The sequence below is a fragment of the Propithecus coquereli genome, unplaced genomic scaffold (assembly GCF_000956105.1).
Source record: "Propithecus coquereli isolate 6110/MARCELLA unplaced genomic scaffold, Pcoq_1.0 Scaffold57, whole genome shotgun sequence".
In the NCBI taxonomy this organism is placed as follows: Eukaryota; Metazoa; Chordata; class Mammalia; order Primates; family Indriidae; genus Propithecus; species Propithecus coquereli.
Genome location: NW_012151618.1, coordinates 5,475,354 through 5,491,853, shown reverse-complemented (window position 1 = coordinate 5,491,853; position 16,500 = coordinate 5,475,354). Strand labels below are relative to the sequence as shown.

Here is a 16,500-nt window from a genome sequence, read left to right as displayed (position 1 = left end):
TTTCTTTTTTTAGTGTTTCGTAGTTCTCCCTGTATAAGTCTCTTACATCTTCCGTTAAATATATTCCTAGATATTTAATTTTCTTTGAGGCTATTGTAAAAGGAATTGCCTTTTTGTATTGTATTCTAATTGAAATGGAATATTCATTTTGTAGCTATTGTGTGTCTGTCATATACATAATGTAGCATGTCCTATAAAGATGACAGTGAATAAACAGTGTTGGAACCAACTCTTCAGGGAATGTACAGTTTACTGGATTGGAGTTAAGGTGTGAACATAAATAACTATGAATTTTAATAAGTACAATGAAAGTTATTTCAGAGAGAAGAGAGATTACTTGGAATGATCTGGATAGGTGTTAACTTCGCTTTAAAGGATGGTTCTTGTTTCTACTGATAGAAGAGACATGGAGACATCCCAGTTGGAAGAAATAGCACAAATAAAGGTGCAGAAATGAAAAGTAGAAGGCATACAGAGGGGATGGCTAGTAGTAGATGGATAGAGCACAAATTTCATATAATAGTAATAAAATTGGAGTCTGGGACAATAGTTTTGAGCTTAGAGCCAGATTTTAAATCATTGAAAATGAGGCTTATGTATTTGGACTTAATTCAGAGGGCATTGGAGAATCATTAATGTTTTGTATAGAATCAAGCGATAACTGAAGCAAGGTTGAATTCATGGGCATGCAAGGTATTTTGTAGATGCACGAATCATATAGATTAGGACTATTGTGGCAGTTATGAATGATTGAGTAAGGACCTGAGTTAGGGTGGTAAGGTAGTATTACATCATATTTGTGATGTAATATGGACTCTGGAATCAAAGTACTCAATTTCAGACCTGATCCTGACCTTTACTAGGTCTATGTTTTGGAAAGATTACTAAGTTAACTCTTGTCTTTTATAAAAAGGTGATAATTATTGACGTCTACCTCTTTGGGTTGTTATAAGGTTTAGATGAGGTGATATGTCTAAAAATAAACGACACAGAGTAAGTAATAAATTGCTAGTATTACAACATACTTGACATTAAATGTTCTAAGGAAGGAGAGATCAGAGGTAACTGTAGTTTGAGCTTTAGTATCAAGAGAAATAGCATCATAAGAACGATGAATCAGGTGGAGTTCATTTTAGGAGGAAGTATTGTGATTTTAGTTTTATGAGGGTCAGTTTTGATGTACCAGTGTGACATCTAGGTGTAAATACATAGCCTGCTGTTGGACTAGAGCTTCAAGGGAGAAGTCAGTCTAAGGTATGCTATTTGTTTGTATTCATATCCTGATAAAACACTTAAATTTATACTATGTGATGAACTTCAAAAATATATTTATGCATTGTTTTTTGTTTGTTTTTATTTCAGCATATTACGGGGGTACAGATGTTTAAGTTACATATGTTGCCCTCCCCCCCATTTATGCATTGTTAATAAACTGATAATAACAACAATCACATTACATGATCAAGTTTTATTTCACCCATGAAAAAATAACTTATTATAGGGATTCCAAAGAAGCTCATGGACCCCTAAGAGGGAGAGGTACATCCAGAACAGATAAGGGAAGCAGAAAGTCATCAGGAACTAACATGATTTCTCTCTAGTTTGACCTACTGAGCAATATAATATTGTCTTTCTTATTTTCTCTGAACTTTCGTTTCTTTCTCTTTTCTTAATATAAACTAATTTTCTTTATTAATGACCCAAACATTACATTCCCAGCCTCCCACATTTTCCCAGATCAAGAAATTTGATTCAAACTCCCAGTTAGAAATCTCTGTTTAAGAGAAGGCTTGACTTGGACCCCTTGTCCAATTAACTATGTCTAATAATAGAGGCATGTAGCCTATCACTTACCAATGAAACTATTTTTAGTGTTTGTGAGGGCAGTTGTTCACAGAAAAGACTATGGTTAGTTATTTAAGGCAAGTATTTTAAATTTTAACTGTCCTTAAGCTTTTAAGATTAACTTACAGATACTCCCTTTAGAAATCTAGTACTTTTAATAGTCACTTTCAAGGAGATGTTTAATTAATGTATGAAAAAGTTCATTTAAGTTGAACAGACCAAATTTTTTCAAAGTTCCATTTACAATTCAAATTACTTTAAACAACTTAACATCATTTATACATTTACTGTATCTGATATTCTTTTAAACAGCCCTTAGATCGCTTGACCCAACAAACTTCTAAGTGTTTAACTCTTATAAGAAATTAAACATATAGTGGCTTTCTAAGTTCTCTGAAACATTTCAGTATTTTCACTGGCTTAATAATATTTCAAAATACCTTTCAACAAAAATCACAAGTCTGAATGCATTTTAAATTAGAATCTTAAGGCCAGCATCTCTTACTTTATGCCAATTATGTTTAAATACTTCAAATAGCAAATGCTAAACAATTTGATCCAATGAGTATAAAAACTATTCTTGTACTCAACAAAAAGTATTGATGACTATTGGAATTGTTTCCTAACCTCTCTGAAAGTTTCTAATCATTATGTATTTCATTTAAGAACTGTAGCACACAGTCAAGTTTTGTTAAAGGGAATAAGTATACTGGTAGGTAGGCTAGTTCACATTGCTAGGGTGATGAGAAACTTGTGGACTTCGGTATTTGATTAACTACTTTGGTTAGTTCAATATTAAATGATAATACCAATCTTGGATGGTTGTAGTGAGGATCAAATGAAACATATGGGAAAACCCTTGGCACGTAGAATACAACTGATGGCAGCTATAACATGATCTATTCTTAAAGTCTTCATGTTTCACTCCTAATTTTATCCTCAACTAAATAAAACACTATATTGTAAGCTCCTTTAGAGCACAGACTATACTTTTTTTTTGTTCACCATTATATTCACAATACCTAGTAGTATAGTATAGATATAAAGACACCCTCAGTAAATATCTTTTGAGCGAATGAATGCTATATCCTCACTTTGCAGATGGGCAGAGGGACAAACAAAATGTGACTTGCCTAAGTTACACAGGTTGTTTGTGGAGCCAACGTTGGCTGTAGGTCTTTTGACTCCTAGCTTTTATCAATTGGTATGGAAGGTAAAAGTTTATAAAACAAATACTTTTCATAAATAAATGGTAGCATGATTTGTACATGGCTATGTCATTTTCTAGAGAATCATTTCAGTTGTATCAAATTTATAGAACAAATACAGGAAATTACAGTGTGACACAAAAAGAAGATCATGGAAAAATAATCATTGAACTTTATGGATTTTCATAAAAGATAAAAACATTTTATGCTGTTTGCTTTCTCTTTTTTTTTATAGGGGCATTACTCTAGTGTGCCTTAATTGTGATTTCGTAACTGATGTTTCTGGCTTAGATAATATGGCTACACACTTAAGTCAACATGAAACTCATACTTGCCAAGTTGTACTAGAGAAAGGTATGTATATATAACTGTGCTATTTTGGATTTTTTATATTTATTCCAGTATTTTTTTGTTAACCAAAATATGGGTTCTTTACTGAATCATTATTCTCACTCATGATATTTCATATGCTGTTGTAAATATAAAACTTCTCTTCTAATTTCAGTTTCTGTTTGTATCCCAACTTCTGAACACCTTTCTGAGTAAGTTTGATTTTTATTCAGTGCATTTTACTTTGATGGATTAGCACTATTGCATTTTAAATGTATCATTAGTAGCAATGAAAAATATTAAAGTATTTTGTTTTTTGTTTTTTTTTTAAAGCTGCTTGTTGAAATAGGTTCCTGCTCTATGGAGCTCATGACCTGGTGCAAGACAAGTTGGAATTTCCTAAGTTCAAAGTTCTGAGATGTTTTCTTACACAAAGGCAGTTGAGCAGCCAAGTTCATAACACTAGCTCTCATTATTTAGCTCTTTTCAGCCTTCAAATGGGACTAGATTCTTATTCCACCTTATCTTTGTGTCAGGTTGACATATCTTAATATATAGTTTTTTCTCCAGTTGGTGCTCTCTAAAAATAACTTTCGTTGCTATGGTCTTTTCTTACATTGCTTAAAATAATTTGTGTGTTTCTCTGCTGTACTTGCCTTAAGAATAATACATTCCAAATGATATGGCTGTTTGTCTTTTTGTCTGTTTTGTTTGCTTTCTTAATTTCTTATAAGTCTTAAGTTTTTAGGCCAGATGATTGTCTTTTTCCTCATTCGTTGTCTGTCATTGTGCTATTTTTCTTATTTTTCAGATGCAGAAGCAGCCCAGAGATTTCAAAAAATGTCCAGGGTACACCTGGACAGTGTCCCCCTTCGATGGACACAACTGATGCCTGTTCTCTCTTTCCAAGGAATGTGAATAATTTGACTGTGGGGCCTGCTCTAGGTTGTGGCCTCAAGAAATCAGATCTTGGGGAGACTCCCTTCCTTCATGGCTGGCCTCCCATAAGGCTGATGCTGATTTGGCCAGAGATGGCCTCAAGGCCCACCAAATTGAGCACACTTCCCACTGGGGGCTTTGGCTCATGACCTTAAGCTTATGAATCATTTATGACCAAGAAAAGCCCATCAAATCAGTGCTTCAACATTCAAGTTGAAGTTTAGTCATTTTGGCTGCTGCCCTTAAATCTTTCTCTGGCATGAATGCAGTCCAAGGAATATAAAAATTCTGGTTGTTAGGAAACCATGGCTACTTTCGTATCCTTGGAACAACAGGGCTCTACCATTATGTTCCAAAATTGCAATTATTTTTACTGATATTTAATATATATTAAGCAGTATTAACTCCATAATTTTTCAACAATAGCAATTCTCAGATTTTGATTTTTAAAAATTTTAATTTAATTTTAATAGCTTGGTTTTATGTTCTCCAAATTTATTGATGTCTATTTTATGATGTCTGTTTTTATATTCTTTTCTTTAAAATTTGTTTAGTGTTTGCTTTGTTTTGTTAAGAACTCGAAGAGATTCCTTAGAATTCTCTACATATTTCATATAGCTGCCTATTATTTGTAGCTTTTTAATTTGGCTGTTACTCAGATCATTAGACATTATTATATCCTCTGTCCTATCAGGATTATTATTATAATCTTAATTGTGAGTTCTGAGGTGTAAAGAATTGGCAAAACTTTCTTTTGCAGACCTTAAAAACAAATTTTAAAGTTATATATTTGTACGTCTAGTGTGTAATCTATTTGGCTATTAATGTAGTTCCTTTCGGTAAAGGTAACATATTAAAAAAAAATATGTGGTAACCAATAATGCATGTGTTTCTTTCCTATATATATTTTAAATTGGGCATTTGTTTATGTTAGTTACATTAAATATAGATCTAAACATTTTGACACTATTATTTTCTTTTAATAAAAAATTGTAAAGTGCCTCAGGAATTATTTGCTAATGAATAAAAGCTATAGATATTATCTTATAAATAGGAGCATTGCTTTAATTGTCATAGGGAAGCCTTGTTACTTGGCCTGCAGACAGAGAACTATATTGATTTAGTAGACCTTGCATTTTTTCTTCTAGCACAATTAAAATGTTACTATTTATACCATACTAATTTCTCAAATTTTAAAGACTAGCAAAATGCCTTTTGTGGTCTTAATCCATAAGGGTAGGCAGGCTCTGAAATAATGACTCAATTGTGGTTTTTTACTCTAGAATCAGAACTTTTTAATTTGTATTTTGAAACAAATTTAAAGCCAGTTTATATGACCACTTATTATGTAATGTGTTCCTTGCAATTAATAATCAAAAAGTTGAATCTATTAATTTTACATTTCCAAAGTAATTTTGTATTGTAAATGGAAAATTTTCTAAAATCTCCAAAAGTGGCTTGCTCTTTAGTAGTGGACTTAGTGATATACTAGTCTTTTTTTCCTTATCTGTCTCTAGGAGTTTTTGTTATCTGCCTTCTTTCTACCCAATTTTTAAAAATTTTGCCAAGAAATAGCAACTTCTTTCCATCTTTAACATTAGCAGTATAGGAGTACAGTCGGCCCAACATATCCTTGTATTTTGTATCCTCAGATTCAGGCAACCACAAATCAAAAATATTCAGAAAATTAAAACAATAAAAAATAACAATACAACAATAAAAATACAAATAAAACTACAGTATAATAATTATTTACATAGCATTTACATTATATTAGTTCAGTAATCTAGTGTGGGAGGATGTGTGGGGTGGGGCGGGGGTGGGAGTAGTCCTGGAACCAATCCCCTGTGGATACCAAGAGATGACTGTACTGCTTTGTGTTTTTACATAGGATTCTATTTTTCATAATGTGTACCAAGTTCTTAAAGCATGAACTCCTTTTTTTTTTTTTTTTTTTTTGGAGACAGAGTCTCACTCTGTTGCCCTGGCTAGAGTGAGTGCCGTGGCATCAGCCTAGCTCACGGCAACCTCAAACTCCTGGGCTCAAGCAATCCTTCTGCCTCAGCCTCCGGAGTAGCTGGGACTACAGGCATGCGCCACCGTGCCCGGCTAATTTTTTCTATATATTTTTAGTTGTCCAATTAATTTCTTTCTATTTTTAGTAGAGACGGGGTCTCGCTCTTGCCCAGGCTGGTTTCGAACTCCTGAGCTCAAACAATCTGCCCGCCTCGGCCTCCCAGAGAGCTAGGATTACAGGCGTCAGCCACCGCGCCCGGCCCAAAGCATGAACTCTTAAAGTCTGTGACTTGTAACTTCGTTTTTGAAAAATTGGGTTAAATAAAATACTTGATAGTTAGTACAAAACTTGCTTATTATGGGCAGTTAGTTGAATTCCAGTTTGGTGCTAATGAGTTTTAGCTTGAGTCTAATCCCTCCTATCATCAGGTTATTCTAATTTATTCACCTGGTCAGAAATAGCTATTTTATGCATGTGTGCTTTTTGGTTACCACCAAATAACCGTGATTGGTTTAGTTTGAGTCCATCACAATTCTTAGAAAAATGACTCTTAAACTGCAGATTCTTGCCCTATTTTTGTCATATTTTGGCAAAACATCTCGCCTCTTTGGGCCTCATTTATTTACTCAGCAAATATTTCCTGAGCATATATTATACTTTGTGTCTGGTACTGTTCTAGGTGCTAGAAAAATGGAGTGCAATCTCTGCCCTCATGGTGCTTACATTTTAGTGGTGAAAAATAGACAATAGAAAGAAAATAAAATATATAATATGTTAGGTGATGATCAATACCACAGAGAAAAACGAAGTAGGGAAGGAGGATTAAGAAGTATGGGGTAGGAGTTGGGAGGCTGCCATTTTGAATTTGGTGGTCAGGGAAGGCCTCATTGAGAGATGACATTTGAGTAAAGACAAGAAGGAGGCAAAGAAGTAAGGCACTTGGGTATATATCAAAAGAGCATTCCAGGGAGAAGGAATAGCTAATGCAAATTCCTTGAAGCAGGATCATTTTTGATTTAAGGAACTGCAGGGAGACTGATTTGGATGCAATGGAGTGAACAAGAAGGAGAATAGTAGGAGGTGGGGCTTGTGAGGTAATGTGGGCCACGTAGTGTAGAACCTTGTGGACCATTATAAGGAATTTGGCTTTTACTCTGAGATGGGAAGTCATTAGAGGATTTTGAATAGAGGATATCGCAATAAAAACTAAAATAAACAAAGCCCCAAATATAGAATAGTGTCTGTATCACTCTAGCTGCTGTCTTGAGAATAGCTATGGAAGACCAAGGGCAGAATTAGGGTGATCGGTTAGAGGACTATTGTAATAATCCAGGTAGGAGATGATGGGGACTTAGGCTAGGATGCTAGCAGTATAGGTAATAAGTGGTTTGATTTTGGATATATTTTGAATTTTTGATAGTTTGGATGTGAAACATGAGAAAGTGTTGAGGATGACTCCATAGGTAATAGTCTGAACAACTGGAAAGATGGCATTGATATTAACTGAGATAGAGAAGACTATGGGAGGAGTAGATTTGGTAGGGAGGATGAGAATTTTGATTTGGGACATGTTTTAGTTTGAGATACATATCCAAGTGGAAATGTTATAGTCATTTGCTTGTATGAGTTTAGGGGGAGTGTTCTAGGCTGTAAGTATTATTTAATATTTTAAAATGACATGAGAATGAATACAGGTAAAACTAGGGAAATCTGAATAAGATTGGTGTGTTATATCACTGTTAATATTCTGGTTGTGATAATGTACTGCAGTTTGGCAAGAAGTTGTTATTGGGGAAACTGGGCAGAGAGTACATGGGATCTCTCTATAGTATTCCTTACAACTGCATGTGAATCTATAATTGTCCCAAAATAAAAATTTAATTTAAAAAAAGTCATGGGATCACCAGGCATACATATAGTAGAGGTAGATAAGGGGCAAGATCCACAGTGTGAGCTCTGGGGAATCATACATTGAGAGTTTAGGGAGAGGAGAAGGTATTGATAAAGGAACCTAAGAGAGTGTGGGCAGTGATGTGGGAGGAAAACCAGGGGAGTGGTAGTGTTCTTGGAGCCTCAGTGACCCTATTTGTAAAATTTAGGTGCTAACTTGTTCTAGGATTGTGGGGTTCTGTTATTCTATATTGGTTGTACCTAAATATCATAATTTATTCTTGTGAGAAGATGAATTTAGAATGCCACAAAACTCCAGTAGCAGAAACAATGACTCGACCTTGAGAAAATTAAATGCTCACGTTACTCCTAGTCATGCATGTTTAATTCTCTACATGTACCTTTGTAAAAGTAATTCTCTTGGATTTCTGTAAAAGAAGTTAACTAGGTCAGTGCTTCCCAAATTCTGTACTGTAGAACTAATGTCCATAATTTATAAATGGTCTAGGGGAAAAAGTTTCCATGGTCAACTAAGTTTACGAAATGCAAATTGAACAGATTCTTTAACATGGGATTTTTTCATGCTGTATGTGGCCTGTGAATATCTAAGAATTTTGATTTGATCTTAGAATTTTTTTCTTCCAATACTTATTAACTTCTTGACATTAATCTCCATAGAATAGTGTGTATAATGCTGATCTAGATTTATCATTATTCATATTTTCTTAATTGGAAAATAAAAGTTATGTAGAGTATTGACGTCAAAGAGCTAGACATTTCATTCATGTTCATCAATCATTTGTAAGGTAGAGTTTATAGCTATTAGTAGATTCCAGCAAGTACATTTTTATATTTTTAGAAATTATGTTAGGAAAAATGGTATTCTCATTATTATGTTTGTAAACTCTAAGAAATACATAACAGAGACAGACCAGTTATTAGCCTATTCTGCCTTGAATTCTAGCAGCAAGGGATATTTTTATTGGAGAGTATGGTCACCTAACATGATTTCACACTAATAAGCTTAAGACTCTCTCATAATTATTTCTAGCTTCTCTCTGTAACTCCTTATGCTTAGCTTATCAATCTACCCACTTACCTACTTTTCTTGAGACTATTACTGTTCGAGCCTTTTATTATCTGTTAAGTTTCTTACTTTATGAAGTTTTACTTCCTCCTTAAATGGCTTCAGGTGGTCTTCCTTCATACTGAGATTAGGAGATTTGATACCCAGCTGCACATTATGCTCCCTCAGACCCTTCCTGGAACAGCATGGTAGAGTGGGTAAAGAGCACAGGCTCTGCAGCTGATGGCCTGGTTTGGCATTCTGCCCTGCTCCTTACTAGGTATGTGTGACTTTGGGTAGGTTACCTGACCTCTGTGTCCCAATTCTTCATTTGTAAAATGCAGATTACAAAAAAACCTACTCGTAAGATGTTCAAGGAATTAAAGGAGTTAATATGTGCAGATAGTATTTGGAAAATAATCAGCACATAGGAAGGACTATACAAGTATAAAGTTATTATTATACTACTACTCTTCATGATTTTATTTCTGCCCACATTTTGTTTAGATGGAATTACTCTAAACTTCAGCCTGTTTTTTACTCTTACTTTGCCATACAAATCAGTTCTGTTAACTTTCTTTTCTTTCCAGTATATCTTTGAGTTATTGTTGTATCACATATTAGTCATACCTTTAGATTTTTGGTGTATAAAGCTCACTAAACTTACATTTTTAGGAAATGTCTGTGAATACTTCTAGGTTCATTTTAGCCATAACTGTCTTTTGTAAATAGTATCCATATTTCCCCCTACATTAGACTGCCTTATGCTTGACTACATTATGGTTCATCTCATACTTTCAGCCCACTTCTCTGATTTTGAGATCCTTCTGGAGTCTCGCTCTTGTCACTTCAGTATTTGACCCCCTCTGGAAAAGCTTACTGTCATCTGCAACCTTGGGGAGGCTACTATACATCTCCTTTTCTATGTCATTTATTAAAATATAGGATCCTACTGTTTTTAATCTTCTGCACTGAAAAAAATGTCTGTTTATTCATACCACTGTGAAGTATGGCGTTGTGGAAGGAGTGCAGCTTTGAAATAAGGTAGTCCAAGGTTTACTAGTTTTGTGTCTAACCAGCTCTGTAGCCTTGAATAAATTACTTAATCTTGTCAACCTCAGCTTCCTCATCACTGAAAAAATACATAATAATTTCTTGCAGGGTAGCAGTAAGAAATAGAGATAATGTATCAAAATTGATTAGTTAAAGTATTAATTTAAATACATTAATTTAGCTAAATATTTAAATTACTTGGCACTGGCCTTACACAAAGTAGGCACTCAATAAATGCACATGGTTATTGTCACTGCTGTTCCAGCCGCTGCTGCTACTACTACCGCTACTATTGTTACTGCTGCTGCTCCAGCTGTTATTACTGCTGTTACTACTGTTATTACCACTACTTCCTAATGACAGGAGGCCTTGGGAACTACTTATCAGTGGAATCTTCTCATTATTGAGTGTTTTAGTAGCAATACATCTTCATTGTGGTTATTCATAATTTTTTTTAAAAGAGTTCCACAGGTCTTGTAGTACATTCCTCCAGACTGCTGGGTGGATGGCATCTTATTACAGTGCTTTAATTGAATCTAATGTCAGAATCGAGTGTAATTCTGGCTTTTCCTATCTAAAGGCTATGAACCAACACTGCCCTGTTGAAAACTAATACAGAATCCTCTCTGTTTAAAAGGAAAACATTCTTTTTAGCTTACTTATTAGCTTCTCTTCTTAGAGAAGAATCCCTTTTTTAAAAAAAACTTCTGATTAATTACTACCAGGCATTTATTTCCAGAAATCTTGGCTACTTATTCAGTACTACTTATGAAAATGTATAATTGCACTAGTTAGCAATAGTCATGTAGCAGTTTCTTTTGTAGAACTTTGAAATGATTTTTTAAAAACTTGCCTTTCTCAGATGTTAGAGATGTCGTAACTCAATCATGAAACTGCTCTCTTCTGTTTCCCTCTTATCTCCATTTCCCCCCTCCTCTATCCTTTCCAGTATATCTGCCTGGATAAATTAATTATAACATAGAATAGAAGTAAAGCTTTGAATTTTGTAAGGTTCTTTTTCTTAACAAAAAGTTGAGAATAGATAATTCCCTGTAGCACATCTTCAGAGCATAAGAATCCATGGTAAATTCATAATGACTGAAACTAGGCTACTTAGCCAGTTTTCTGGTTTTTTTTTTTTATTGAATCAAATGTTCAAATGTTCCAAAAGCCACAATTTCAAGTGATTTTAAAAGTTCATTTAGTTTTCTGAGTGACTTTCAAGTTTGTTCTAAGCAAAATACAATGGAAAGGGCATTGACTGGAATCAGAATTGTCAAAAGTTCAGGACCCAGCTGTCTCACTAACTTTATGGTAAAGTCACCTCAGTTCTTCACCTACAAAATAGTATTGAAAATAATCTTTGTTTTGAAGATTTAAAAGAGATGCAGCATGAATACAATATGTATACAATATAATATGTTGTATATAATATATGATGAAAATGTGTGTTATACTTTATTAAGTCCCTCTAATTTAAAGAGTACTGGGAAGAAATGAAAATGGAAAACCGACTTTTCTTGAAACTGTGAGTTCCTCCCTCTTATTTCAGAGTGGATAAAAGAGATACTGAGTTTTATACTTGGCACTGATACTAACTACATGGCTCTTCCATAGTATATATAGACAACCCTTCCATGTATTCCTTGATGCTGAACATTGATACCCTACTTTACGTGCACAACACTCTGTGTCAGGTATTGGAAATGGAAACATAGATATGGTTCATGCCACCAAGGTAATTACAGAATAAGGGAACCAGAAATGTAGACACTGAATCCACATTTTTCACAGAGCCACCCAGTCAATTGATTTTCTTTCTCTCTTTTTTTTTTTTCCTGTTTTTTTTTTTTGTTGTTGTTGTTGTTGTTGAGACAGAGTGTCACTCGGTGTCCCTTGTGAAAGCCCAGGGATTGTAGTCACCACAAGCTACAGGTCCTGGGCTTTGAGCGATCCTCTGCCTCAGCCTCCCAGGTAGCTGGGACTACAGGCGTGCACCACAACGCCTGGCTGGGTTTTGTGGGGTTTTTTGTATTTTTTTGTGTGTTTTTTTGTTTCTTATTTCTAGGGTATAGAGATGGGGTCTCACTGTGCTTAGTCTGGTGTTGAACCCCTGAGCTGCAGCTATCCTCCCGCCTCAGCCTCCCAAAAAGCTAGGTTTACAGACGTGAGCCACCGCGCCCAGCCAAGATTTTCATAATCAGTTAAGTCACTAATACCGTGTATATGTCATATTATATGATTTTTGTGAAATGCTGTACCAGATGGGAATCTAGACCTACTCTCAAAGTCAAATATCACTATATTCAACCATTTTATAAGTCTTACATTTGAAAATATTACTCCAGTTAAAAATGTTTAGTCATTGAATCTGTTACCATTAAAGAATATGTAAGAGGTCATTCCATTATTTTCCTATGAGATTCTGAACTTACTTGGAGAAGTTACTGGCTCTGGTCACAATCCAAATTAGAGAGTTTTACGTCTTCAGAATGGTCAGGGTGTCTTCATTTCATATATTTAATTTAGCAGAAATTTTTAAAAAAGCAAACTGATTTGATCTGTTCGTTCATTTTGGGCTTGTTTCCTTCTCTAAACTTTTGAAATGTGATTGGGATTGGAGATATTGGGGGCTCTTGCTCCTAGATTGTCTCATCTTACCCCAGACATTAATATCTCAAACCAGATCTTTAGGAATTATAAAATAGTTGTTCCCTTTCAAAATAGATGTAATATATTTGCCCCTCTTATATAATTGCAAGTCAGTAGACAGGACCTGTGTATCAAGATATGGTGGTTTTGGCAGTTTGGACTTCTTTTAATATCTGCTAAGCAGGGAAGAATGTCATACCCAGCGAGATGGAAAGATAAATGAAACTTCAGTCCATTGAGGACAAATGGTACCAACCTCTACCAGTGATTCTGAGGTTACTGCCATTTTTTCAGTTTCTTGGTCCTGAGGGTAGTTGCTTATAGATTATAAGTTAAATATCCAGGATGTAATTCAATACTGCCAACAAAACAAGATAACAAAATAGAGCCCTAGTCTGGCATTAAAATCTTCTGCCTACATTGATTGTCTTATTTTTATCTTCACATTTTTACACACAAATATTTTGGTCTTTTTGATTCCTTGTCTCCCTGTCTTTACCTAGTTTTTTCTTCTGTCCATCTAGAATGATTTTTCTGCTCTATGTTTGCTTACTTTAGATGACCAAAGCATACCCAGGTGTTTCGAAATGGGTAGATGATCTCATAGAGCAAATAGGGCTGCCCCTAAGGGGAGTAAACCAAAAATCAAAATTAATGTCTAATGTGTTGTATTTGAGGGTGTGGTAGAAGCAAGGCAGAGGAATCTCAAAACAGTAGAGATACTTAGGTTGTAAGAGAAGCCTGTGTTGTACATGCTACAGTAAATTCTGAGCAGGAAGATTGATTCCAGACTACCCCCGGCAGTAATGATAGCTAACATTTACTGAGCGCATATGATGTGTCAGACACTTTTCAAAATGTTTTGCATTTACTTGCTCATTTAATTCTCACAGATTTATGAAATATGAACTATTATTGCCCTGATTTTATAGATGAGAAAACTGTGGTACAGTATATGTTAAATAATTTGCCCAAAGTCACATAGCTGTTAAGTGGAAAGCCTCGATTTAAATTCTAGCTATCTGTCTCCAGAGACTAAACTACTGAGTACTTTACACTATTGCTTCTCTGCTTGTACTTGTGGATCCAAATGTACTTGCCTTGCTTATGATTGGCGAAGGAACTGGATAGGACTAAGCTTCATTGTGAAGACCTTCTTTCTGCAGAGGAGTGGGCAGCAACTGATAAAGCCATAGCATTGGGACAATAATTTAGCCTCCCAATCTTGGGGCGGTATTTCTATCATGTATGGACAATAGAACATTTGAACAAAGAATGGCATAAATTGTTCTTTTGGTAAGATTAATTTGGCAGTGATACTCAGCATGTTTTAGGGTAGCAAACATTTAGAGGTAGGTCAGTCAAGCTTTCTCACTTTTCCTGGAATGATCATAAGGGAGCCTGATTGGCAGGAAAGGAATATGCTGTGAGGCATTGCAGTGGAAATTTGACATAAACCCACAATTCTGGTTCTATTGCTTAATGGCTTCATTACTTTAGCATTTTTAGGCCTCATATTTTCTCATCCAGAAGGTGGGGGCAGTTGAATGATACAATCTCTTAGGACTCACGTCTAACTCTAATATACTATATTTCTGAACTGAATTATCAACTGATTGAAAAATAATAAATAGTTATAAAAATGGAGGGGTCATGCTCTGGATGTTGATTTTGGAGTTACCTGAATAGAAGTGATGGTTTTAATTGTGCATAAGGATGACATACACAAGAGTGAGAAGGTCTGAGTTGTAAATATTTCCATATGAATATTCTGCAAGCAGCACAAATTCAGTATGTCAAAAATGGAATTGATTTTTCCCCACAAAATATACTTTTTTACCCCCTCTGAGTTCCTTATTTTGATTATTCTCTTGCCATTCAAGGCAGACATTTGGGGGGTTATATTTGTTCTCCTCATTTACCTTTATCCAGTAGATGCTTCTATTCTGTTGGTTTTAAGTTATCATGTCCCTAAGGCTTCCTTTTCTCCATTGACACTGCTACTGTTTTAGTTGAGACAGTGATTAACTGTCTCTGTCTCTCTCTTTTTTTTTAAAACAAATTCTAGATCCTAATCATTAACTGTCTCTTAACAGGACTCCTTGACTGGAGCTTGTCTTCTACCAGTACTGCCCTTTCTTTTTCTGATGCACAAATTTGACCATACTTTTCTATTAGCCTTAATATTCTTAGCATGAACACTTTAGCATGACAGTGGGCTGGAGAACCTGAGGCCTTGGGGCCACATGTGGCCTTCTGGATCCTTGAGTGCGGCCTTTTGACTGAATCTAAATTTTGCTGAACAAATCCTTTTATTAAAAGGACTGCAGCAGAGAAAGATGAAGCTTTTCTTGCCTCATTTGGTGCTTAAAAAAGAACAATCTTGAAATCAGAGGGCTGCAGGTTCCCCACCCTATGTGCAGTTCTTTGTATAGCTATTGCATCATATAGATGTCTCTTTTCTAAAACTTTTCACAATTCTTTAAATATTTGCTTCAGTGTGTTTTTTTGACTACAGACTGCTTGAGAGGAGAGACTGTCTTTTTTAACTTTGGACTGGAACATTTAACACAGTACCTGATGTATGTGCAACCTGGTAAATGTTTAGCTCAGTTCCCCATTTTGCACAGAAATCTATTAATGCTTCTCAGAACAAATAATCAGAAATGGTACAATAATTGTTTTACTGCTATTTCTTAGTGTGATAATTACTATCTTAAATTTAGTCCCGAATGGCTAAATGGAAGGTCATGAGAACTGGTTAACTTTACTACTGGCTTATTGTACAGCCTCTTTTCAGCTTTTTTAATGTTTACAAAGATTATTAAATTGAAGATTATGTTTTAAAAATCAGCATTGAAATTTTAAACTTTTAAATTTATTGGAAGAAAAGGAATTTGGCCTAGCTCAAATGAATCTGAATATTTTTCCCCTTACAGCTCACCTCCCTACCCCCTTGGTATGTTTATAGTGTGAATGAAACCTCAAAGGAGCATACTACTGTAAGTGAACCAGAACATTCATTTGCGTGTGGCCTTGGATTGGTCATATGACCTGTAGAAAAATGTAAATAGGGCCATTTACTTGACTTTAGAGGGAATGGTTTGTCTTCTAGAAATATATCAGAAAGATCTATTTCAGCAGGTTTCCATAGAAGAGAAAAATTACTTAATTGCAATCTTGTTCAATAATGATGTTGAAATCAATCGCCAGTCAGTGCTTCAGTCCTCTTTGCATTGAAATCTTAAATAGGGTTTGTTCTAAATATTACACTACATTCTTGTATACAGAATTATTGCAACATTCATGGGTGAAAGTATAATTACCTAATGGCAGGTCATTAGCTCAGAACTTTGAGCTTAGCAAATTTCACTGTTGTCTACCAAAGCAATTGAATATTTGAAATGATGACTATTTCAGCAGGTATCTTTAATGAGTAAGAATTAAAGGTAAGAAAATTTTTCTTCTTTTCTAAAAGTATTAATCCTGTATTATTAGTT

The 16,500-nt window shown here is 34.8% G+C and overlaps 1 protein-coding gene across 3 annotated transcripts in view; it reads left to right on the top strand.

Moving 5' to 3' along the window:
* The window catches only part of ZNF280D (zinc finger protein 280D), a 107,118-nt gene that overhangs the window by 77,503 nt on the left and 13,115 nt on the right, over positions 1 to 16,500 (top strand). For all 3 annotated transcript variants that reach the window (XM_012658089.1, XM_012658086.1, XM_012658088.1), the window contains 2 exons: positions 3,289 to 3,407; positions 3,559 to 3,595. In XM_012658089.1, coding sequence (XP_012513543.1) covers positions 3,289 to 3,407; positions 3,559 to 3,595 — 156 coding nt within the window. The remainder of the gene's footprint in view (positions 1 to 3,288; positions 3,408 to 3,558; positions 3,596 to 16,500) is intronic.